Source organism: Aptenodytes patagonicus, chromosome 6, assembly GCF_965638725.1.
Source record: "Aptenodytes patagonicus chromosome 6, bAptPat1.pri.cur, whole genome shotgun sequence".
NCBI classification, from domain to species: Eukaryota; Metazoa; Chordata; class Aves; order Sphenisciformes; family Spheniscidae; genus Aptenodytes; species Aptenodytes patagonicus.
The window spans coordinates 46,668,536-46,692,728 of record NC_134954.1 but is presented as its reverse complement, the minus strand read 5'-3'; the positions used below and the strand labels follow the sequence as shown (position 1 = coordinate 46,692,728).

The 24,193-nt window shown below is 40.3% G+C and overlaps 1 protein-coding gene across 2 annotated transcripts in view; it reads left to right on the top strand.

Moving 5' to 3' along the window:
* The window catches only part of PARD3B (par-3 family cell polarity regulator beta), a 445,805-nt gene that overhangs the window by 373,294 nt on the left and 48,318 nt on the right, over window positions 1–24,193 (top strand). For both annotated transcript variants that reach the window (XM_076342438.1, XM_076342436.1), the window contains one exon: window positions 20,576–20,711. In XM_076342438.1, coding sequence (XP_076198553.1) covers window positions 20,576–20,711 — 136 coding nt within the window. The remainder of the gene's footprint in view (window positions 1–20,575; window positions 20,712–24,193) is intronic.

The following is a 24,193-nucleotide window of genomic DNA, read 5'->3' as shown; positions in this document are numbered from 1 at the left end:
GCTCAATAATTGTCTGAAAGGACTGCTTTAATTGAGCATTTGTATGCTGTAAGTGTGCTGCTAACCAGGGGACCTGGATTGCTTCTGCTCTGCTCTCAGGTGATGATGGGGGAGGCCTTCTGCGGCTAGAGTCCCTGCTTTACATATCAGTGGATACTTCCATAACACGACAAAGGGGTGTGAGGTTGTGGAAGAGGGTTGGGGAACAGCATCAAAGCAATAAACTTGTTCCTAATTGTTATTGATTGTTAGTACACAAATTACAAGCAGACAGTCTGCAGTCCTTCACCTGAATAAGGTGTTGTTTTCTTCCTTTAACATCTTCTGCTGTCCCTGTCCCTGTTTTGAAAAAAAACAGGAGGCAATTATTTTGTGCCTCTGTATACAATGGCAACGTTTAAGCAGCAGCTGCTTCAGAGAGGGAGAGTAAAGGAGACTGGGGGGAAGGGACTGATCTTTTCCTCCTTTTCTCTGTAAATACCACTGTCTGCATCAGTGGTGATGCTTTGACCTCTTTGCTACAGAGCTTGAAAAGTCTCTTGCACTTAGTGCCATGTTCTGGCTCCAAAACTGAATAGGCAGAAGTCTAATTCTCTTCCTTTGAGTGTTGCTACAAATAGATTATCAATCCAAATATGGAAAGGGCTCGAGAATTCCTCCCAAAATTTAGACTCAGTAGTCTGAGTCCTGGTATTTTTTTACATGTCTGTGTGGCTTCTGAAATGAGTAACAGTATTCCTTCATACCTTTTCGCCTTTAATCTGCACTCTGCCCACTATCTCGGTACTATTAGCTATGGCAAATATACCAGATGTCTGAGCAGCTTCATTGTTCTGTTTTTTTTTCTTTTCAAGACCCTAGTGCATAGATAGATGTTAATTTCTCTTTTGTGTTAAAACCTGCCTCCGAGGAATAAGATTACCAGTGTTCAGTCTTTGGCTGGTAGAGATACTGAGGTCTCATATCTTCTGAATTCTTTGTCTCAGTTAGTGTTTCTACTAGCTCAGGGCGTTTATAGTGGAGGTCTGTTCTTCTGTAATGCCCATGGAACCTTAAATTAACGTCCCCTGACTTTTTAGGAAAACAATTTTAACATGTTTTCTAAATGTTTTCTTTATTCCCAGGGCTGAGAAATGATACACAGACACCTGCTCTTCCAAGTGGGTGGAAATTGAAAATTGTGCCAAGAAAAATGCTGTTTCTCAGAAAAGTTTAAAAATATGCATTGTTTAAAGTGTGGCATAAACAAAATAGATTACGTAAGGTTTGTGGGCCCTTGTTTGGGATGAGATCGCTCACTCGTGGGTCCATAGCTTCTCTACTAACAATACTTAGTGCTTACATCTAAAAAGCAATGTATGAACTACTGGTTTCCCCATCAACTTTGAAAAAGATAGTTAAGAAGCTACAGGCACTGAATCAGCACAGCTCCCTTCAGTTCTACATGAGAGACACTGCTGTGCTTGAGTAACACAGCGGTGGCTCCAGACCTTTAAGAAAACACGTTTCTTTAAAATGGCTCAGGAAGCAACTGATTGATTTACAGGTAACAAATGTGAATGTGTGTTTACTGAGAAGAAAAGTGACAGTTCACAACTGAATTTAGATAAACACATAAATTTGGTAGTGGATGCTTCATTTCTGTAGATGTAGGTAGTAACATGTGATAGTCATTGTATATGGTAAGATTGCAGCAGTTGCCACAGTACATAAAAGGATACAAGAACAGATTAAATCATTAACACTTTCATATTGTATCCTGTCTTATTTCTGGTAACATAGCATGCCTGGTACTTAATGGACATATCTTTGAAAGAATCAGCAGGTATGATGTTACGGAAAACATGAAAATCTGCAACCTTGCATCAGAGGCCAAAGCAATCTCTTGAATCTGACATTTTTTAAAAGTACAAATTGTGTCATTGGTATAATTACATAAGCTAGAAATTGTAAATTTATATTGCACAATCTGAAAAGCAAAGGATAGCATGTGGATTTGTATCTGCTGCTCAGAAAGAAGACTGATGTGCAAGTCCTGTTTCCATCTAAGTGGCAAAATTTCTGTTGTTTGAGGTGGGAAGTCAGAACTGATTCCCCTGCCTGGTTCTCCCTGAAAGAATGATGAAGTGATGTTTTCTTTTCTGTTTTATACTTATTAGTTTCACAGCCAGATTACTGTAACTTGAGCTTTTTTGCCATACTTCTGCATGACTGTTTTTGTTAACCACTTTTATTACCTTTTGGCCTGTTCTTTGCATCATGCTATTGACAAAATGAGTTTTACATTTTTTTAGCCCAAAGTTTAGAGCATAGAATACGGAAGAAATCCATACAAAAAAAGTCTGAAACATTAATTGGACTAGACTACAGCATTTAAAGTAACCTATTCTATCGTCCATTTACCTCCCACATGAAATGAAAACTCTATTTTGATCTGAACTGTCACAGATAATTTCTGCACATAAAACACATCCAGAGACAGCTTTCAAATGGAGTTGTCGCTTCCTATTTAGCAGGCTGGGGATTCTCTATTGTTGTCAAACCCTCTTTGCAAAAGCATCACTAACACACTGATTTGCACAGTTGTATGTAAGAAGAGGAATGGTTGCACAGCCTCCATGAAACAAAAAATTGTATGTAGGTGCTGGAATCCTCTACAGCTGAACTTACCTACTGGTTAGGAGAAAATTCCTTTTTTTTATATATATATACTATTTTTAAGCAGATTTTCATACTGTGTGCCGGTGTGAGAAGGGGTTGTTTTTAGTGTAACAAGGTTTTAGTGTGAATAGTGATGATTAACATTTAAAAGCTAGTAACCGACATTCTGTTATTTTCCCTGACCTCTACGGGACCAGAAGTTTGGCTTTAATCTCCTCACAAATTTCAGGAATTCTTAAGCAAGTGCACTGGGAATATCTCTGAACTGTGAGTACAGAACTACTGCCTCAGAGTGTATTCCAGCCAAGACACTGAGGCAAGGCTGTAGGCCACATGTTTCCAGACTGCTATTCTGATGGTGGCCAATGTGGCCATCTGGTGAGGCCAACTGGAAGACCCAGCTATGGCATCGCAGAAGAAGACAGCTTAAAAGTTGAGAACTACCATTCTTCAGACTTTATTTTTATAACATTCAATTTGTCCTTGAACATGATGTATTTTCATAAAATAAATTTGCCTCCTGGCCTCAGTTGTGTTCTCATAAATTTATGCTATTGGAATATGCAGTTAAATATTTAGATTTATTTTAGATTTTTATTTCATTTTCCTCTCAAGGTCAGAAAATTGACCAGGATTAGGGGGTGAAGAATTTGTTTAGTGTGATGAGTTGTCCTTTATTGCTGTCTCCACAACTACTCTATGCAGGATTAAACAGCAAAACACAAGCTGGCAGAGTGCTCTTCTGACCTAATTCTGCACCACAACACAGATAGCAGACTATCTACTGATCTATCTGATAAGCATGACTTTGTCAAATCCAGATCTATGTTCAGGAGTGAAAGGAGTGAAACACAGATGAGGCCCAAGAGCCAGGGTCTTGCATTTTCTCCAGCTGCCTGAATCCTTTAGGTATCTTCACTGCTGCAGCTGGGGTTGGGGGGCAGGACTGGAGGGAGGGAAGCTGCCTGTTGCAGTGTGGAATCTACAAAAAAACAAAACTAAAAGCTAGAGCCTAAAACATTACTGGTCAAAGCCAATTGCCTATCTTAAGGGCCATATCTTCTGTAATGAAGCTAGAGATACAGACTGGAAATCACGTTCTGATTTCTAAGCTGTATGCCAGAAGATTTGAGGGTTCTTTGTTCAATGTGTCTCAAACTCCCTCCTGGAGAGGGACATGATGGGGAGGGTGTTTCTCTGTTCCCACTTTTGCCTGTAAATGTAGCGTATTCATGAATCAATTTTAATGGCTATTCCATGGGGAGCAGTGAATTAGATGGGGAAAAAAAGGGTAATTTTGTGCATTATTGGAGAATATACTTGAATGGAGAAAAATGAGGGAAGGAAAAATCTTATGGTCACTGTGCTTGAGTCAGTGATAATGCACATCCGTGGGGTTTTAAACCTTGGCCATTGCAGAAAAAATACAGCAGATGGAAGCGATCTCTCCTCCTCCTTCTCCCAAATCTTGGTGGGCCGGTTTGCTTTCCTCTCTCCAGGTAGGACAGGTATACAGAGCTGGACTGGATACAGCATATCCATCTCTCTCCTGCTCCAGGAATGGAGGCTGTGATCCATGTTTGTGCTCAGTTGGCAAGCTTATAAAGTTGAGGACTAGAGAAGTGGATGGATGTTTATCCTACACTGGAAATAGTAATTTTGGAGGCTGCATTCTCACAGGTATTCTGTACACACTTTTTACAGTTACCTGGCACCAAAGGGGCTTGGTCCTATTTGTCCAGTAGCTCTATCAAGTTGTTAGTTCTTTTCAGTCAAAAAAATTGTATTCTGTCTGTAGTGACTTTAAACAGCTGTGAGGCTCATTAACTCTGAAATTGTTTTTGCAGCCTATATAGGCATGTTACTTTTGCCTCCTTCCTAAAACACCAGGTATCACTGTCAGGCATCCTGCAGACCAGTATTGTTTCCATATTATCTTGTGCTCCCCCACCTGCTTTTACTGTTTCCATCGTCCTGCTGTATGTGGGAACAGGACTGTCTTTTTATTACACATCTGTGTGGAATTGCAAGGAGAGTTGTACCTCTGACGGGGACGTTGCAGTGGTGTTTTGTCTGCAGGTGTTCCTGAGGTGGTCTTGAAAGATTTGAAGGCCATCTCAAAACTATGTGGAGATAAGGAAGATACCTGTCAGAAGCTGGAGTGAGGCCACTCCAGCCTACGTTGTTTAACCTGGCCCTCACTACAGAACTTGGAAAGGTCTGTACCCTCATGCGTTTGCCTGACCTTTCAGAGGCAGCGTATGCCTGTTCCTCCCCTGTTCTCCAAACCAGCTAGCAAATGGCCTGCTCCAATCCAAAGGTGATGTGCTTAGGTTAATATTGGTGTGTTCTTCTGAGAGCAGAGTACCATCCAAAAAAACCTTCAAAGCTTGCTTTCCTGCAGGTCTGCCTTCAAAACACAAGCAAATATGTCCCGCAGCAATGCCAATTACTGACTCTTGAGAATATCCCTAAGTAACGGTCACACCCTCATTTCAAAGGCAATGTATGGGGCCATTATCTGAGCAAATACAGCGCATGTCACTGAAAATCCATTGATGATGATGAATTCTGGTTACTGTTGACTGCAGCTAGATATGGGATGGTGAGTAAGGGGTAAAACATTAGCCCTTGAGCTCTGTAGGTTTCTCTCTGTAAACAGGTCAGGGTTTCATAAGAGCTCAAGCAAAAGACGAAAAAAAGAAAAGCTGGAGATGAGTCTCAGGGAAGAGGTGGGGAAATAAGGAGGCAAGGAAAGAATAAGGAATAACAAAACTAAAAAAGCATCCTTTGGGGGAAGGGGGAAATCGGATGAAAAGATTTTTAAAAGGGAAAAAATTAAGGATTTAAACAGTGCCAGGAGCTTCTCTTTGCAGGCTGGCAAAAAGATGTTTGTTTATAGAAGAGTTAATTCAGGTTTGAAAAAGTCCAAGAATTACAGGGAAAGCTGAATTGCTTGATTGTTTTGAAACCTTCAAGGAGAAACATACTGGAAAACTATGGGAAAAAATATACTGCTAGAAATATTCTTGATCTGCTGTGGGATGAGTGTGTTTGTGTTTGAAAACTATCATGTCAATATTGTTTTAGTGTCCTGAATTTCATTGTTAAATGGGGTTAACTTCAATGAATCTGAAACATGTCAAGATTTTCTTTTTTTAAGTAACTTCTGCTCATGTGATGTGACACTGCTATATGCCTCCTTCCAGTAAAAAATGTAGAATTCCAGAGATGTGCTGTCTGTAGATCAGGGTTTGATAAAGTTACCCTTCATTAATACAAATACCCTTTTGTGGAAATACAGGCAGTTTCAGCTCCTCTCATTTCCATAAATTGGTGTAAGCACGATGTATTTTGTATACTTACAGTGGAAACTTAGCGCTAGAAGCAGAACGCATTTTGATTTGCAGAATGTGGATGGATGGTATTTGCCCTACCTGTTCCCCTGCTTGATAATACCAAATGAGTGATTATCCCTTGCTAGCGTGTGCCATCACTAACCACGGTGAGCAGAGCCAGCTCTCAGAAGAGGCCCCTGCAGTGGGTGTGTTAGAGGACCTGCAGTTGGAGTCCTGCCCTGTGCAGTGCCTCCCTCCGCTGTCCCCAGAGGGGCTGGTGACAGGAACCTTGGCAAATATCCTCCCAACAGGGAATTTCAGGAGTGATCTGAGGCCATGGTATACACATGTCCTCAGCATCGATGACGGGTTCTTTTATTTATTCAACTTGTTCATGTTACGAAAGACAGGCAATGGAAGAAGAGATTTGTTTTCTTGGTCTTGACTCAGAATGCATTTACCATAACCACTGCCCCCCAACCTTTTCTGTAGTATTCACTTGTCAACTTTGACCATGTTCCCCAGGGTGAGATTTCTCCTCGTTTTATAATGAGGAACAGGACTTTCAGGTTTTTCTATGTGTTGCCACCAAAACCAGTGTTACAGCTGAACTCAGCAGCAACGATGGCAACACACAATAATAACCGTCCCACATGAGATTTAGATTAACTGCTCTTCTGTTCAGTTCATATAATGCCTCAACAGCATGATCTGATTTGCTGTTTTCACATAATGCAACATTAATTGTCTGAGTTAGGAAACTAGGTTCTTCTGTAGCGGATGGAGGGAGATGGGCTCCCCTACATTCAGAGTGGAGCTTCACTTTCTCCGGCTGTGGCTGTGTCACTTTATTTATCTGTTTTTTATTTTAAATGTGGTTTGCTTTTTCAAGCATGGGGATTTTGGGGAGCGGTAATGCTTCTGTTAGAAGTGTTACCTTTGAGGCTGCTTTTAAGCATAGGGGGAATTAAGTAGTAGTCACTGGCTGCAGACCTCCAGCTCTGGTGGTGAGGGAGGAGTAGTGGGTGTTTCGGCAGCATGCACAGACTGTCTCCTTCTCCATCTGAGGAAGCTGCTGCTGTGGCTGCCAGAGGAAGCTTTTGGGCTTGTAGGGGCCAGCTGTGGCACCACATGGCTCCCATCAGTGGTGGCAGCAACAGGAATAGGAGCCATATTCTCAGTGCTCTCCTTCCCCAGGGAGTGCAGGAGAGCAAGTAGGAGCAGCTCTTTGGGGAGGCAGAATTGTTTCCAGGGCTTGTGGAAGGGAGTAGAGGTAGAGAGTTGCACAGAGGCGGAGGAGGCTGTCTCCCTCCCTCCCCCTCCCCACGCATGAGAGGTGCAGAAGCTCTGCATCCCCTTTTCCCCAGTCTATCGGTCCTTTGCTAACTGTCTTCCCCCACCTAAAACTTTTTGGTCCTTCCCTGCCCTCCTCCTCTTTTTTTCCCCACAGCCTGTTGAAATCTTCCCTGCTTCCCCCTGAAACTTGCTCTGCCATTGCTGAATTGCATTTTACCACCCCACAAATGAGAACAAAATAAACTACTTTATCTCGATCATTTGGGCAGCAAAATGCAATTTGCTTGTGTTGCTTCAGATCTTTGAGCCAACTCTGGTCTGGACACTTTTATCACTTTGCAATCTAATCTGCTGAATATCTCAGATCCTCTTGCATTGGAAGAAAATGGTTTTTTAAGACAAAAATAAAAATAAAAAAGCCAGCTGTGTACTTATGCATGCACAAACCCACAGTGATATACATGTCCTCATATATCTCTATATGTATGTATGTACATGTATAATAAATAAAAAATGCATATAACACTTTGAAAGTCCACACCTATCTTGCTAATGTCAGCTACAGTTGATAGACAGCTAAGTCAGACTCTTTTTATAGTCCATTTCTAAAATGAAACCATAAATTTTAAAGCCAGGCTTCATCATTGCAGAGAAAAAAGCTTTTCTAGCCTATTGATGAAATATAACATTTGATAGGATTTATGAGGCCCAGATTCAGGCGGATCATTTGCAGAGCACTTAAAGCTGCTTTTTCCTGCCCTTTGCCTTCCCTCCTCCCAAATACACATACCAAAAAAGGCCATTAGTAATGAAAAATTATTAAGGAAGATTTTTCTTGATTCCATACAAATGTCAATTTGAGAGAGAGAAAGAGGAAGAAAACAATTGCAGGAGTTCTTACAGTAAAAGGGTCTAAGTAGAGCCAGGCTTGATTATATGAGAGGAACACTGACTTTTGTAATAAATGCACAGTGTCATTATTTGCTGTAATACAGTCATTTGTAGTGTGTGTGTGTATGTATTTTTAATAGTACCGGATGGAATTTATTTTTTTGTCACATTGAGATATTCACAAACCAGCTGCATAAAGTTAAAAATAAAAACGATACCCAGTTTCTCGGTATCTTGATAAAGTTTCCTTCTGGCTTGTATTACCAGAGTGATAATTTCAGAGGAAAAACATCATCTGTAACTTGTGATCACAGTATCTGTCAAATGGTAGGAAATGAAGAAAACTGCCAGACAGTGTCAGATTTATTAACAGCTCTAAGAAAACCAAAATTAATGCATTTTCTCATCTTTGATGGGTTGAAATGTCCATGTGCTGTACTTATCTTAATGGACAAGTGAAGGAAGTAGCACTCATCAATTAAGTCTCATTAAGCTGACTACAGCTTAATCTGGAGCACATGCGGGAGTACTATGTGCTTACCAGGCTGTACCTCAAAGGTGTTGCGGCTGTTGTCAAGGAGTGCTCATCCCACAGATGCCAGGAGGAAACGAGCTTTATGCTGCCTTCAGGAACGCGCAGCCAGCTGCTGGACCGGGGAGCATGCAGTCCTATAGAGCAGGGAGGGGGACAGCCATACAAACCTGGACTGCGCCAGTTGTGTGGCCTGGCTTCCAGTGGAAAACTGTTTCCATTTCCACCTGTTAATAACCAGCCTTCAACCATTTGGGTTGAAAATGCCTATGTAGGAGGTGTGCTGAAGCTGAATTTTTATGGAACATGATGACAGCTGTTTTGGGGGGGCCTGGAGGGAGAAGGCAAGGGGTTGTTTTGTCTGTGTAAAAAGTAAAAATAAGAAGCATATGATGCTTTCAATAAGAAGCTGTAGTCTTTCCATACGCTGGAACAGGGGCTTTATATTTAGGAAGGGAACACAGCCTAGTCTTATACCAGACTGTGCCTTTTGCCACTCCTTGAACGTTGACAATTTGACTAAGTTATAAGATTTAGAGTACTTCCCACATACATGATAGAAACTTGGCTGCTGACTTCACCAAAAGTGCTCGTCCTGAGCTGCCAGAGCCTAGACATGCTTTTCCAGTAGTAGGTTCTGCTGGCTGCAGGGACCAGAGAGGTTCCTGGTGCAGGAATGAAGGATGAGGTGAACGGGGCATGATCAGTGTCCCCTTGCCCTTAGACCCCACCTTCCAGGGAGGAAAGGGTAAGCTGATTTGAATGCAAAAGCCTAAGAAATGCCATGGACAGGCAGGACAAGAATAGGAATGGAGAAGAGGAAGGATTGCTGGAGCAGCCAGAGGATGGGGAGAATAAAGGAGGGGTGCTGGGTCAGGGCAGAGTTGCGGGCAATAAGTGGGTGCTTCAGAGTAGAGAGGTTTACCGGTACTGCAAGTTTAATGCTCTGTAACTGTGTTAGACACGAGCACACTCATTTGAACCAGTGCAGAAGGGAAGAAGTGCTGTTGGGTGTCCCAAGCCACCTATCGCCTCATCATTACTGGCAGGCTGCTTTGTGAAATGCTTCTGGGAGATGGGTTCCAAGGAGTTCTGGAAGGAGAAATGCTGACCTAGGCACATCAGGGGAGGTGTTTCTGTACTAGAGCAGCCTGTGGGACAGGGATGCGCTTGTATGGGAAGCCAATAAATGGGTGGAGGAACTTGGCATCTTTGGCTGAAAGGTATAAAGGGAAAGACTTCCGAACATCAGGATGAGAACAGGGAATGAAGGGAGCAAGACAAAAACAGATGTGGAAGGATTTGTAAGGTGTGTCTCTAAACACGGCAGTGGAAAACAGATGAGAATATTCTGGAGAGAGAGAGATGGGCCTGAACCAGAACACTCGCCTTAGCATTTCTGAGACTTCCCACCCAGATGCAGAGAGATAGGCTTGCTCTTCCTCTTCCAGGTTAGGTACACCAGGAAATGATTTTGTGTAGTTTGAAGATTCCATTACTTCGTTTTTTCCATTTTAATTTAACATTTTTCAAAACAATCACTGAAAAGGACTAGTGCTTACCTTCAATCTTAAACACCTGAAAATCAGCCCTGACTTTTCCAAGTGGAAAAGTGGGAGTAATTTCAGAGGCGCAGTGGAGCTGCAGCCATAAGAAGAAGGAGCTAGAAAAGCTGCGCATGTCTGGAAGTCCAGGAGCTTCCCTTGCCTGTGTAATAAAAAGTAATAAAGTTACACTGCTAACTTTAGGCCCCTGAGTTCAGTAATATTTCTCTGAAATGCAGTTCGGCGTATAAAGTGTTTAATTCTGTTGATGTGGAGCTTGTGATGAAAGCTAGTTGAAGGAATGTGCACTCCCTAGTCTTCGCGAGTGCCATCAACTGCACTATAAGGAGCCCAGCTGCGCGGGGGAGAGGTGCCCAAGGAGGGAGGCTGCTGGAAGGGTAGGCAGGGTGGCCTTGAAGGCGGCAGAACTTTGCAAAATCCATCAACCGCTTCAGCATCTGGCAGGGTTTCTGTTGAGCAATAACCACAAGCTAAATTTGCCGCATATAATTCCTGAGAGAAGCTAGTGGTAACTGATGTTTTGACTTTTGAGCGTGTTCCTGTGAAACTGCTCAGATCTCCGTTGTAGTTTAGAAATACTGCCCTGTCAGAGAACTAAAACGAATTTACCTTCAGGGTTGTCCCCGTGGTAAGATTGTCATAAAATTTTTAGCCCATTGCAATACTAAAGTATAGAAAATATAATTAAGCCTGTTTCTCTTGCGCATCTGTTAAATGCTTCGTGTGTCATTTTAGTATATATTCAGAAGAAGTGAACTTTGGATCATTATATTGGAGTTAGGATGTTCCAAAGAGTGCGTATAGATTATACTCCCCTCTGTGAGAAGCCCCATGTATTATAAATCATTTGAGCATGCTCAACGGTGCTTTCATTTTGCTGTGCATTGCACTTGCAGCTAGTAAAATACGTTAGAAATAATTTCATTTGTTGTCTTTGCTTTTCTTTAGCTTGTAGTTGGAACATTAAATGCTTTCCTTATAAGGCTTACATGCTTCACCTTGCCTGTGCCAGTGGCTTAATAAGAACATCTGCTGTCTTTCTGTAGCAAATCTGATGATTTTTCTATGCACGTATATTTAGTTGTACATATAAATAGAATCCAGGCACTATTAGATGCGTATGAAAGTGTACGTCAGATTGAAATGGTAACATATGAGGTTTTCTGCAGTTCCATTTATGAAGTATCAAGTTAAAAATGAAGCTGTGAAGTAGCCAGAAAACTCTTTATTTCTGTAGCCAAAGGCATATGCTTGTACAGCCTAACTTAATTAGGTCTCTGATATATTCTTAGAATGGTCAGTATTTCATGTGTTGTATCACTGTCTGAGAGTTGCTTTTTCATTATAGTTGGGCTTCTACACAGCAGAATGTAGGAGAGCATTGCTCCAGATGTCTGGCTCCTTTCACCGATTTTGTTGCTGTCTACAGCAAAATTTGAGTTTTAGCTCTACAGTGCGAATTCCCTTTGAATCTTTGGATGCCCTTAAACAGTGTAGTACTGGAATATGTGTAAATGTCTACAAAGTATGGTGATTGGAGTGGCTGGTTTAAGAGGAGCTATAAAACGTTCCAGCTGGAGTGCATTCTTGAGGTAAGCTCAAAATACACTCCAAATTGTCAGCACACTACTCAGGAAAAACACAAGAAACAAGTCATCTTTAGTGTGCTTTGCTTCCTTTAATGCGCATAAGGATAGTGTAAATGGAAGCCGGTCAATTTTCAACAGTTTGTGTAAAATTGTCCCTAGGTTTTGCTTCTGTACTTCAGCCTTTGTGAATAAATGCATCACACTGGGTTTTAAGGATACCTGTGTGTATTTCTGTGGACATAATGCCATCTATATTTCAATAAGTATGTGTATCTGTGCATTAATATTTATATGGAACTGAGAGCTTTGGTTCTTGCAATTTTTAATAAACATTGATGGTGTTACTAGTTTATACAGAGCATTCAGTATGCTCCATCAAAATGGCAGCTCTAATTAGGTTCCTTGAATTAGCTAATGGATTTTGAGAAAGATAGCTTACAAAGCTCTTACAGCTGTCCAAGATATTCCTGCCATGGCAGAAAGACAAAAGGCCCCTGGAAGCTACAGACTTTAAAGCTTTAGAAATGCAGCTGACAGTTAAAAAAGATAAATTACATCTGTATTTTTTTCCCGTAAAAGTCCTAATGCTGGATTAATATTATCCTCGTAGTGACCATTCATTAAAAACACCTACAAAAGCCAACTTTATAGTAAAGATGTATTTTGGCTATGAGATCTATGCTTTTCCCTGATGCTTTGCACATGGTAAAAATGAATTTTTTTTTTTCTTTAAAATGTAAACTGTATCTGTAACAGGATTACAGACACAGAGACTTTTTTTTTTAGTTGAGGTTGAGATTTCTACCTCATTTCTACCTAGGCCAAGTAGTATAAAAACAAACCACATAGAAGATTAGTTGCTGCCACTCTGCCAGTGGCATAGATTTGCATGCATGTAACGAAGAGCAGAATATAGTCTCTAGTGTGAAACTTGGAGAGGTAGTTTCTGGGAGAAAATGGATAGCTACTCCGGGCTTTGTAGTTTTCAACAAAATATGTTTTAGAATATGGGCAGCAGCATCTACTGTGAGCGAATTCTTAGATCCTTGATTCTTCCCTCACAAGGGAGCGCAGAAATTAAGACTGCACTGAATTGTCACCTTCTCTCCCTCCTGCCTTTGCTTTGTGTGTGCTAAAGGGGATTCCTGAGGGACTCTTGAATGGCTAATTCATTGGAAGTCTGTAAAGTACTTATTATCTCAGCTTTAGCAATAAGTTTAATAAACTGTAGTGCAAAAAGCAATAGTCTGCAAGTGAAAAAAACTAGCTGCCAGTTGCAGGCAGGTGTGATAGCCATTAAGAAATAGAGCTACATTTCCACACAAGAGTTTAGCATTCAGGCTTTGCTTTGTTGAATTGTTAAAGCTGCTGTAAATGGAGTTTGGAGGGCTGAAAATCTGTTCTGTGTTGATGTGACCTATCTATTGTAAATATGCCAGCTGCTTTACATCAGTAAAGTAAAATACCCCCTCCCAAGCCATGTTGTAATACAAAGTGCCAAAAAAGGCAATTTAAGTACTTTGCCGTGTAAATCCAGAAGAAATTACCTTGGAGAGAAGGCCCTCAATTATGCCTCACACGTGACTTCTGCATGATGGATAAAAGGCATAATTGATATCATCTTTAGTGAAGAAACCAGAAACTGTTGCATTGTCTAGAGGCTACTGAAAATACCAGGAAAATCTGTTTTTCATTATTTTCATTGTGTATTGTTTATAGAGAGTTTGGTTGTTGTCAGCAGCCGAGTCCCTAATCTCCCTGCTTTCCTAGCGCTTCGGAGACACGTGCACATCTCGGATCAACAAGACAGCAGTAAACTGGTCACATGCCAGAAACAGACATTGCCATTAACCCGCCTGAACTGTAAGGCGTCTTTTTTTTATTATTAGTTAAAATCTGGTGATTGCCTGCCTTGATGAGGCACAATACATTGAGCGGAAAAAAAGAAAAAAAATGTCTTTTCTTTGAAGTAAAGATGACAAGCTGGCTACAAACAAGAAAATGTCCCCTTTTTTTCTTTCATTCCTACTTGATTGCAAATAACCTGTTTCTGTTAGAGCAGCACATACCATATCTGCTGTTATGGTGAAGTTAAACCTCAGTGTGCCAATTTTGTTTCCGTAAAGCAACAAATTAGGCTATACCTCCCGTTATTTCTGGCCAGCTGTAGTCAACTATAAGTTATAAAGGACAGTAATGGAGATGAGAAGTGGCCTGGATTGAAAAGATGATGCTCATCTGAATGTCTAGGCCATCTGCCATGACAAACAGGAAAAGGTGTTGTATGTCATGTGAAAGGAGGGAAACATAAAAGGATGCTTTATGTCAAAAACTGAGAGATATTTTATAAACAGTTTGGAAAAACTGAAAGTGATACAAATCTGTTGGTCTCAATCTCCAAATCGTTCTTTTGAGGCTTCTGTAAACGTATTATGAGCTATTTGGGGAAAGAAAAGGTTAATGACACTGCTAATTCATATCATGCAAGGTTCTCTTTCCTTCTTTCTTCCTAATGAGTCTGTAGGAAACTAAGAATATAATCTTCTTTCTTTCCACTAAGCTCCTAATGTCAAGAGGTCAGTAGTGATGTTACAGGGTCAATAGGACTCAATTTACATCCAGACAAATGGTAGTCATGTGCTGCCCTAGGAGTCTTTGACCTTTTGGACAGAAATGGTTGTACTGCTTTTATGTTAGCCTAAAGAATTGAAAGGTGACAGTATATGTTCCACTGAAGCACAGTTACGACTTTTTTAAATATTGTAAAGCAGATTAAGACCCAGGAACTTTAGTATACAAGTTCAAATAAACTCAAATAAGCATAAATAGCTTCTTCAGTGTAGTTTGTTTTCCTGCAGTTTGTTTATGATTCTTGACTTTTTATGTATTTATGTACCTACAGATAGAGAGAAACATATCCATCTAAAGCTTCTCATGTCAGCCCATCTATACAGACCCTCTCAAGATAGTCCTGTCTAAATGGAACTGGGCTCAAAGTCTTCCTCCCGGTCACTTTGCCCAGGTTTCCAAAAGAAGTGTCCTACTGGGGCCCCTCTCCATTGATAAATACGGTAATTGTATATATAGGTATATTCCTGCCCAGAGCAAGAAAGCAAGTGTTATGGAGACCAATAAAACCATTTGCATGGTTCCAGTAGCTGGAAAGACATCGTTCTTAAGTTGGGTCCTCAGCGGGGGGGGGGTGTAGCCATAACCCAGGCTGACTCTGGCTGAACGTCAGAGATGGTTCCTGAGCCTGCAAGGCAGTATCAGTGGTGTCAACAAGGTATTTCTGACAAGTCTTTCACTGCAATATCATTCATTTACTCAAGTGCATATGAAAACAACAAATGTTCGTTTCTTTCTAAACACTCTTTCTCTTGGTGGTTGACAAAGATGAAAGCTGAAATATTGTAGAATTACGTTCTTATCACTGATTTTCTTTTTATCACTTCCCACCATTCTTTTTATTCCCTCTTACTACTGAGGTTGCGCAAGTGTCTTCATAAGCAATGTAATACTTCAGGGTAGAAAGACAAGGGCTGGAACTGAGAGAGTAATGTACTCAAATATTTATTTGTTATAACTTCAAAATGAAAGTTCTGTCCTAAGTGAAAGATGCTCTTACGTGCTCTGTTGGACTCCCTTATACTGTATATCTTTGCAGACCACTATGTTCCTTTCAGTATATAAAATTAGTTTTGTTTTATAGCAGATTGTGAATGGAAGATTGTCCATTCTCTTGAGTCTGTGAATCACATTTTGTCTTGGATTTGTTTGTTAATGGAAAATTCACTAAAAGAATCATTTTTATTTTTCTTTTTTTTTTTTAACTTGGAAGCACCACTTGTTTGTTTAGAGGCTGACAGTCAGCTGGGTGAAATCAGGGTTTGAAAGAAGTGGCTGGCAAAAAAGCCCTGTGCAATATTAATGTGTTTAGGAAAACCACTGGAAACAAAATGTTTATTGCCTCTTTAAACATATGTTTATATACAGTTTTAAGTGGTTCATCTTACTCTGTACATGCAACACTTGTTTTTAATTTTGTATTATCTAGAGAGCTGCAGTAAGAAGTCACTAATATAAAAAATGACAATTTTAACCTGAATGATTGAAAACCAGATTAGCAACTCAGAGGAAGAACAGAGGGGAGATTTTATTGTGCAAAACCTGAGCCGTATGTATTAAATACTGATGATGATGTTTTGATTCTTTGAAAAAAATAACTTGTCTATCATATTGGGTATATAATGTTATTGCTATGGTGCTTGTTCATCTATCTCTTCAGAGATGATGGGATGAGATTTCACAGTCATATTTTACATAATGTTAGAGATAGCTTGAAGCTAAGTCTGTGCCAAATTATGGTTTTCTTTTTGTTTTGGGATGCCTATTCCAGCCGTATCAGTTGAGTGGCTGTTTCGTAGCAGGTCCCTTTACAGTCGCAGTGGGCAAGGTGGAACCTGTATAGCGCCTCTGACAGATTCAGGCACAGCGCAGAAGATGGTGATTTCTGGCGGTTGTTTATCTAGTTGGTAGTACAGCCTCAGCAGCCCAGCGGCATGGGTTAGAACAGTCGTGCAGACTATTTTTTTTCTTTCTCCCAGGCCAGAAGAAAGCTTTGGTTTGTAACGACTGTATCTAGCAAAACTACAGAATGGCTGACAGGAATGTGCTTTTTCCTCTTGTGAATGTTCATATAAGATTATTTATTATTCCTTTTTTCTGTTTCCCAAAAAAATCCTTGCAGTGTGTGCAGCTTAGTCGAAGAACTGTTGAACTTCTCTTAAGATTGTTTGTGGCCTGGGATTTTGGACAGGTTTTGTTACTGCTGTTTGAGATCAGCATCTGAGTCTTCGCTAAACTCTTTGTAAAGTTTCTCAGAGATTTTTCCCCCACCGAGACGTTATTTAAAACTTCCCAAAAAAAGTTCAAGTTCTATCCCAGTATCAGCTGCTTCTGAATCAGTCTCCTTACACAGAGCACAATTTTAGGAAATCATTCTGAAATCAGTCGCAAAACGCAGAGTGGATGGTTCTCTTACAGTCTTGTTGTGACAACGGAGAAGTGCATGGGTAGATTAAATGTTAGAGCCTAGGAACACGTGGTGGTGGAGGAAAATGGCTAATGTGTGGTTGCGCAGTTCTCTGAAGAACGTGTAGTGCAGGGAGCCATGTCAAGGAAGTGAATTCTGCACAAAATTGTAGATGTGATGAGGACTGTAATATTTATATGTCCTCAAGGAGGGAGCACTACATTAAATGTAAAGCTACTGTAAAAGCAATCTGTCTGCTGTACTTACTAGGCTTGGTGAAAAGCTTCAGTAAGTCTCCTTAATATAAGTTGACTTTGATTGGAGTATTGTTTTTGTATTTCTTCTGTAAGTTCAGGTTTCTTTTCAGTACAAATGGTCATGCATCCAAAACATTTGAACTGGTATTCATCTGCTGTTTCCCTGTCTGAAAACTGCTATCTGATCAAACCAATATTTTTTAATTATGTATTTATAGGCAGATGGGAGAATAGTTTACAGTCAATGTATGATCTTCTCTGCAAACCTTGGAAAATTGTGTTGTTTTTTTTTAATATTGCCTTATCAGTTTCTTTTTTTTATTACTGATGACTTCATTCTGTTTGAATTCAATGCCTCAGTTTCTTTGGGGTAAACTAATAGATTATGTATGCGATATTTGCACAGTGCTGATTGAATTCATCTGGTGAGTTTGAATGTGGTTCATATATTCACATAATTGTCAGGAGCCAACTTTAAATTCAGAACTGTTTCATGAGCATTGCACAGGGCATCATATTCATCTCACAGTACTCAGGAGCCGGTAACACTTTCATGGTAAGCTAGATATGCAGCTCTTTCAAAAGCCAGTGTCTTTTACACTTGTGCCTATGAACAGTGATGGATAGAAAAAAAAAAAAAAAGAGCTATGGAGCTTCAACTGTTTCCTGAAAAAATGAAGCTGGCGTACTGACCGACCCTCCTCCAACCTGTCCCTGCCACCTTTCTAACAAATTCTGAGCCTGCTGGCCATTTTTGACCAGGCTTGACAGGCGATTCGATGTTCAAAAGATACTGGATCACTAAGTTTCATGAAAATAAGCAGCCTGCTAGAGAGGCCCAGACAAATGCCCTTGCTGGGGAGAAACGCTGCAGTGTGAACTCAGTCCCATTATCGGACACCAGAGAACCCACAGGAGAGAAGCGCAGGAAATGAGACTTCACGGAGCTGCTTATTTCCACAGAGATTATGCTTGCGTTTTCACACTAATCCAGATGGATAACTTTCCATGTGCTGCTATCTTTCATTCAAATGTTCCTACTCATTCTCATGGTTAGGGTTTGTACTTCAATACAGCGTGGCAGAGGTTTGCCAAAGAAAAAGCTGTCAGGCCCAGTCTTTTAATATATATAATCAGCTTGATCTCTGCAGCACCTACTTCTACTTGCCGGCTAGATGGGTTTAAGCAGAAGGAAGTTCACCTACAGGAGATCTGCAGTAAATGGAGCACAGACTGCTGTTACTGCCTCTTACGATATAAATCTCAGATTTCATTTAAAAAAGGAAAAAAAAACCTGTATGGTATTTTCAGATTACCTCTTCAGCCAAAATACCTGGAGGTATAAAGTGGGTATGTGGCCATTAGGCCACTAGTGGCAGGTGCTAACACAGTTTTCAGAGAGCTGCAGGGAGCCAGATCTGCTGGAATCAAACTAGACCTGTATTTCAGCGTTTCCCTTTCTTAGCTAGTGCTGCTTTGGGTAATGTTGGCAAAGCAACAGGGACAACACTTTGGGCCTTATCTGTATGTTAGCAGCCCTAATTAAACGCTTTATCTGTACTCACAAGTAAAGTCAGGGGATTTCACAGGTATTGTATTGCTCAGGAGCTGTGGACCAAGCTTCACTGTTCTAAGTGATAGCCCCCATTAGCTAGTCCTCAATTCCGATGTTTTGCAAACTGAATGGTTCTCCGCTATTTGACAAGAATTCATGCAAGGAACAGAGGCATTTATCTGTGGAAGGAGTCAAGGGGAAAAGGGAATGTACTTTTTTTTTTTCCTCAATAGTCCACAGAGTTTGTATGAGCTTTCTGCACTGTCTTGGCAGATCATGAGAAAAATTTTGTATGCTCTGAAAGAGTTCAGTAAGTCAGCCAGAGAAGCTTGAAACCGCTGGGACTTTGTAGAGTAGAGGGGCTGGATAACTTAGGATCCAGGGAAGGCAAGTAATTTAAGTGTTTGATTTTTCATGGAAACATACTGATGCTGCAAGTAAACATTTCCAATCCTGGCTGCATATTCAGTTGCATTTGCACCCTACATGGAGTTTCCCTTCATTGGTAATTAATTCCCAACCCACCTAGATTGCTATTAGATACTAGAAACTACTTATTATTGAACTTACATTGGTTTATGTTCAATCTTTTGTGTGTGCTTTCCAAATTCAGTTTGCTATGCAAATCCTATAAAAGGCTTCCCTAGATCCTGGCATACTCATAGGGAAGTGCAGTGTGACAAGATGCTCCACAGAGTCTGTGCTCGTGTGAATAAATCTGTATCTCTATAGCCCATTGTTGGTGAGGCAGAGTTAAGGTTGCAGATTAAGAGAATATATGATGGTGTGCTGCAGTAACAATGGTCTGAGTTTAGGAGCAGCCACAAATAAATTCTGCAACAATTCCCTGTGAATGCCAGTAAATGCTACGGAACCATACAGTCAGTATTCACCCCAGTGCTGACTAGAACAGCGCTAGAAATAGCTGCGGGAAACTTTAAATTTATTCATTTTCAATGTGGCTCTATTTTTTTGAATTCTTAGGCATTTTCAGGATTTTATTTTTTTAATCCTTCCTGGTATAGCTTGAGCTTCCACAGTTGTACAAGTCCAGCTGTAAGGTTTTGGAAGGCTCACCAGGGTCAAAATCCACAAAGACAGGCATGTGTTTAACTTGACAAACTAAGCAACTCCACTAGCTTTACCATGGCAGTTTGCAGTGTATGCAGTTCAGCATACAAGTGAGTCTTTGTGGATTGCTAAGTGGATTACTGTTTAATTACTACTTTAAAAAAATGGTGTCAAGATTTAATAGTGCATTTTCCCATCTCTCATGCCTCCCCTGTATTTTCATGGCTGATGTTTTAGTTCTTTGTATAATTGGGAGGGAGGCTGTTTTTTATGAGATAAAACTTCTTTCTGTGCTTCTTTGTGAATATAGTCTATTCTTTACCTTGAACAAATGTAATTTTAGGGAAATTCCACATTTAGCGTGGGAGCAAAAGGAAACATTTTTCTGGCAGCTTATCATCATCATCATCATCATCATCATTATTAAAATATGATAGCCATTTATAGCTGCTCATAGGAATGTTAAAAGTTTCCTTGTGCTCCCCCATCTGTCTGCATCCATCTGTTGTCTCTTGTCTTGTACTGTAATTGTTAAGCTCTTTGGACAGGGACAACCTTTTTTAAAAGTGGGGATCAAGTTCACAATTAGCAGCTTTATTAATACAAGAAAGCAAAAATAAGGGTGATATGGGCCAGTGGGCACTATGCAAGTCAGGAGAATCAAATGTTCATAATCCGTTTGTCTCAGGTGTGGCAATCCTGTGTGTATGCTCATGTGGGTACCTGGTAAGTGTTAGATATGTGTGTACATATGAGTTTTATTTAGCATTTTTTCTTTTTCTCAGTGGCTGCACAAGTGGTGGGAATGCTGATCGTATCCAGAAGTTACGGAAGGAGTACCATCAGGCCAGGCGAGAAGGCTTACCTTTCTATGAGGACGACGAAGGAAGAGCACAGCCATCTGATTACGACCAGCGTTGGGTAGGTCCACAGTGTGATGCAAAGTGCTTTTGCAGCATTCAGGGTTAGCAGAAGGTGCTGATTTTTTTGTGTTTTGCAGAAATCCTGTGTCAGCTTAACATGAATTTGGGGGGGTTGTAGAAAGGGAGAAATCTTTAATGCCAGCCCACCAAAGAAAACATTAATAACATGAAAACTTGGCTAAAAATAACTTGTCTCTTCACTGTGTTTGATTTAGGTCCAGGTTTCCTCTCTTTAGGCCCAAGATACGCAGTCATTGCCAAACTTTGTCACATGTGGCAGCATCAAGGCTTTTCAGCAGGATTTATGGTACTCTGGCAGTTCATCCAGTGATTCCCTGGGTTAACGAGAGCGTTAGAAGAGCAGACTCTCACTGTGCTTAGCTGCAAAATGAGAGGGAGGAAATAGAGGCATGTCTGCTCCTGCCTTTCCTTCTGCACACTGGACAGTAGCAATCTGGCCACGATCCATCCTCAGTAACTTTTATAAAGTGAAACATGGAACAATTTGCTCCTCTCCCATCAAAGGATCTTAAAATATTCTACCAACACTATAGAACTGTTACAGACATGCTGTATTCCCTATTTTACATCTAGGAGTCACACTACACAGGTGTATTATCTACCCCACTGCTGAAGAGTAACCTATGGTAGAACCAGAGATTAAATCGAGTGCCAGATTTTTGAATGCATTAAATAAATGCAACAGCTATAGTCTATGGGATCACAACTGTGGCATTCAAGAGCTCCACCTGAGCAGGTTTCAGAGTTGGACTCTGTCTCTTTAGAAGTAATTATAATCAACCAGCATTCAAAAATGTAACTTTGATAAGATGCAATTTATGCTAAATTTGAAATTTTAGTTTAAAAAGAGACAGAATTATGTTAAAATCTTAAGAATCTAAATACACCTGAAGTTTGAACTAACATTGTTGGTTTTAATGTCCTTCAAACTGTAAGTGTGAATGCTGAAGTGAAATCTTCAATGATTGGGGTTGTAGTCCAAAAAAATCCTATGCGAGACTAGACTTTATTGCAATCACAGAGAGATAGAGTTAAAAGGGGTGTTTTTACATGAATTATCATATATATTTGTTCATTAACCCAAAAAATGTTGTTGTATATATTATTCTGATTCAGTTACCAAAAGTGTCACCCTCAGCAAAATAATTCTTTCCTTAGAGCAGCAGTTAACTTTAATCTACTGCCTTAAATTTTGTGACCCAAATTTGGGAATCTATGTAGCTGCCATTCTTCTTCTGAATAGCTTTTGTAAACTAAAATGAGAATATGCATCAAACGTCTTTCTGTTGAAATTGTATGGCACGTTAAGACTCCTGACAGAGGCCCCAGACTGGGCCAGTGGCACCTTTTCAGCATCCTGATGATTTCTACTTCTTATCTGAAACTGATAAAGCTTTATTAATCGTCAGAGGAGGTTGAGATTTCTGGTCCAGTGTAGTTTCCTGAGATTCACAAAGGTTTCTTCTAGGTAATCCTTTTTTAAGCCTTTCCTATTAGGTATAATGCCCAGAGATTACTGATTTCCAAAGCTTTGCTTTTCCTGTGAGGCAAGTTGTCCTTAATCAGAGCACCTGAAAGGGAGCTTTAAATATCTCAATCTTGAACTGATTAATAATAGTGGCACCAGGATTGTTTCTTTTTGTTCTTCCAACGCAGAATATTTTTAAATGTTTTTGTTGTGAGGAATGGCAGTCTGCTCAAAAATCAGAGTTTACCTTGAGGGCTTTAATACTCTGAAGTTTGTTGCTGCAACAGTTCCCCTTGTTGAAGTGGTTTACAAATTTCAAAGTCTTCTGGTCTCTTCACTGCAACAGTATCATCCATTGATCCATCCAGCCTTCCTTTCATAGGCACTGTCTTTCAGTCTGGAAAATACTATGGCCCCAGCTTGCTCTCTTTTGGCTCCTGGCTGAAATTTCTACTCTGACATGTAGTTTTACCCTTAAAATACATATGTTACATCAATCCATTCAGACAGAAAAGAAGAATCAAAATATTAAAAAGAAAACAACTGTCTCAAAGCATCTTGCCAGGGGAGTCCTTGGGTTACTTTATAAGCAATGTAGTCTTTCCCACCTTGGGCTGCTGACCCTCAGCAGTACTGTGGTAACACAGATTGAACAACAGCTGATTTTTTCCACCTTTACTCATCAGTGAAGAGACATGCTGATGACTAATTGCATAATTGTAAATAAATAAAAACTTACTCTAATCTTCAGGATGTCAGGTCTTTCTTTAAAGGGTCATCAGACAGCTGAGGAGGAGGAAAACCTTCTGGTATAAGTTTTCTTCCCACAGGAAGGTTATGGCACCAGGGAAGCTGCAGCTGGAAAGGAGATGCTGGGTCTCCCTATGTATTTTTAATACTCAGTTGGTTCTTTCTATGCTTTTGTCAGTCAGCTGTTTTACCTAAGCCAACTTTCGTATAAGATATCTTTCTAATGTACAGCAGCTTCTGTAATCACTTCCCACCATCGCATGAAACATGCAGATAAGTTGGGAAATAACAGAGGATAATTTGAGAAGACACTATCCCGTCGCAAATCAACAGCCTCAGAAATGGACCCTGGGTCTTGTCCTCCAAAAAAGTATCTGAGAACTCATGAGCCAAATTTCTATCTGATAAAGCTGACATTGACAAGTGGCCTTTAGCTGACACTGTAATGGGACAGAATTTCTAATAGAAGGGGTATTTCTAACAATCTACTTTTTTTAAAGTGGGATAAATCAAGTTAAAGTGCAGAGCCGGCTGAAAAGCTAGCATTGTAAGGGAAAATGATCTCATGACAGGCAATTGGGATCCATAAATGTTTTAAAAATAAGGTCAAAAATTCATTTTAAATAGGCCTGCTATTCTCTCATCATCCATTCCTGCCCCCACATCCATTTTCCAATTCTCCTCTGTTCTTCTCATCTGTTGCTAGATGAATTTTTTGCTCTCTTGCGCCTTCATTCTGCTCTCCCTTCCCCACAGTCTGTTCTTTTTCTTTTTGTAAGTAACTGAATAATTCAGTTTAGTGTGTCTCCATAAACAGACACATGTATATAGCACTGTCTGTGCTATAGAGCCAGATCCTTTGAAATTCTTTTCCAGTTCCTTTGTGCTTTGGTTTGTTGTTGAGTTTTGCATCCTTTGGACTCCTCCCCGCCCCTGCCACCCCCCCTTTCAGGTTTATAACTGGTAAATGATAAGCCAAATTCTATAGGGTGGCTCACAAGGCTTAAAGTAAACCTCAGCTAGTTAACCAAAGGACAGGCTGATGATAAGTATAAATATTGTCTAGGAAAATGAATGTTGTTGTCAGTGTAATGTGAGATTACCCTAAAATTTTCTGACAGCTAGGGTGTATTGGGAAGTATCAGCACAAGACAGAGTTTAGGCATGTGCATACATACTCATGTCTTAGTGGGACATCAGATAGTAAAAGCGCTCACGAACATATCCTGTACAAACCTAAT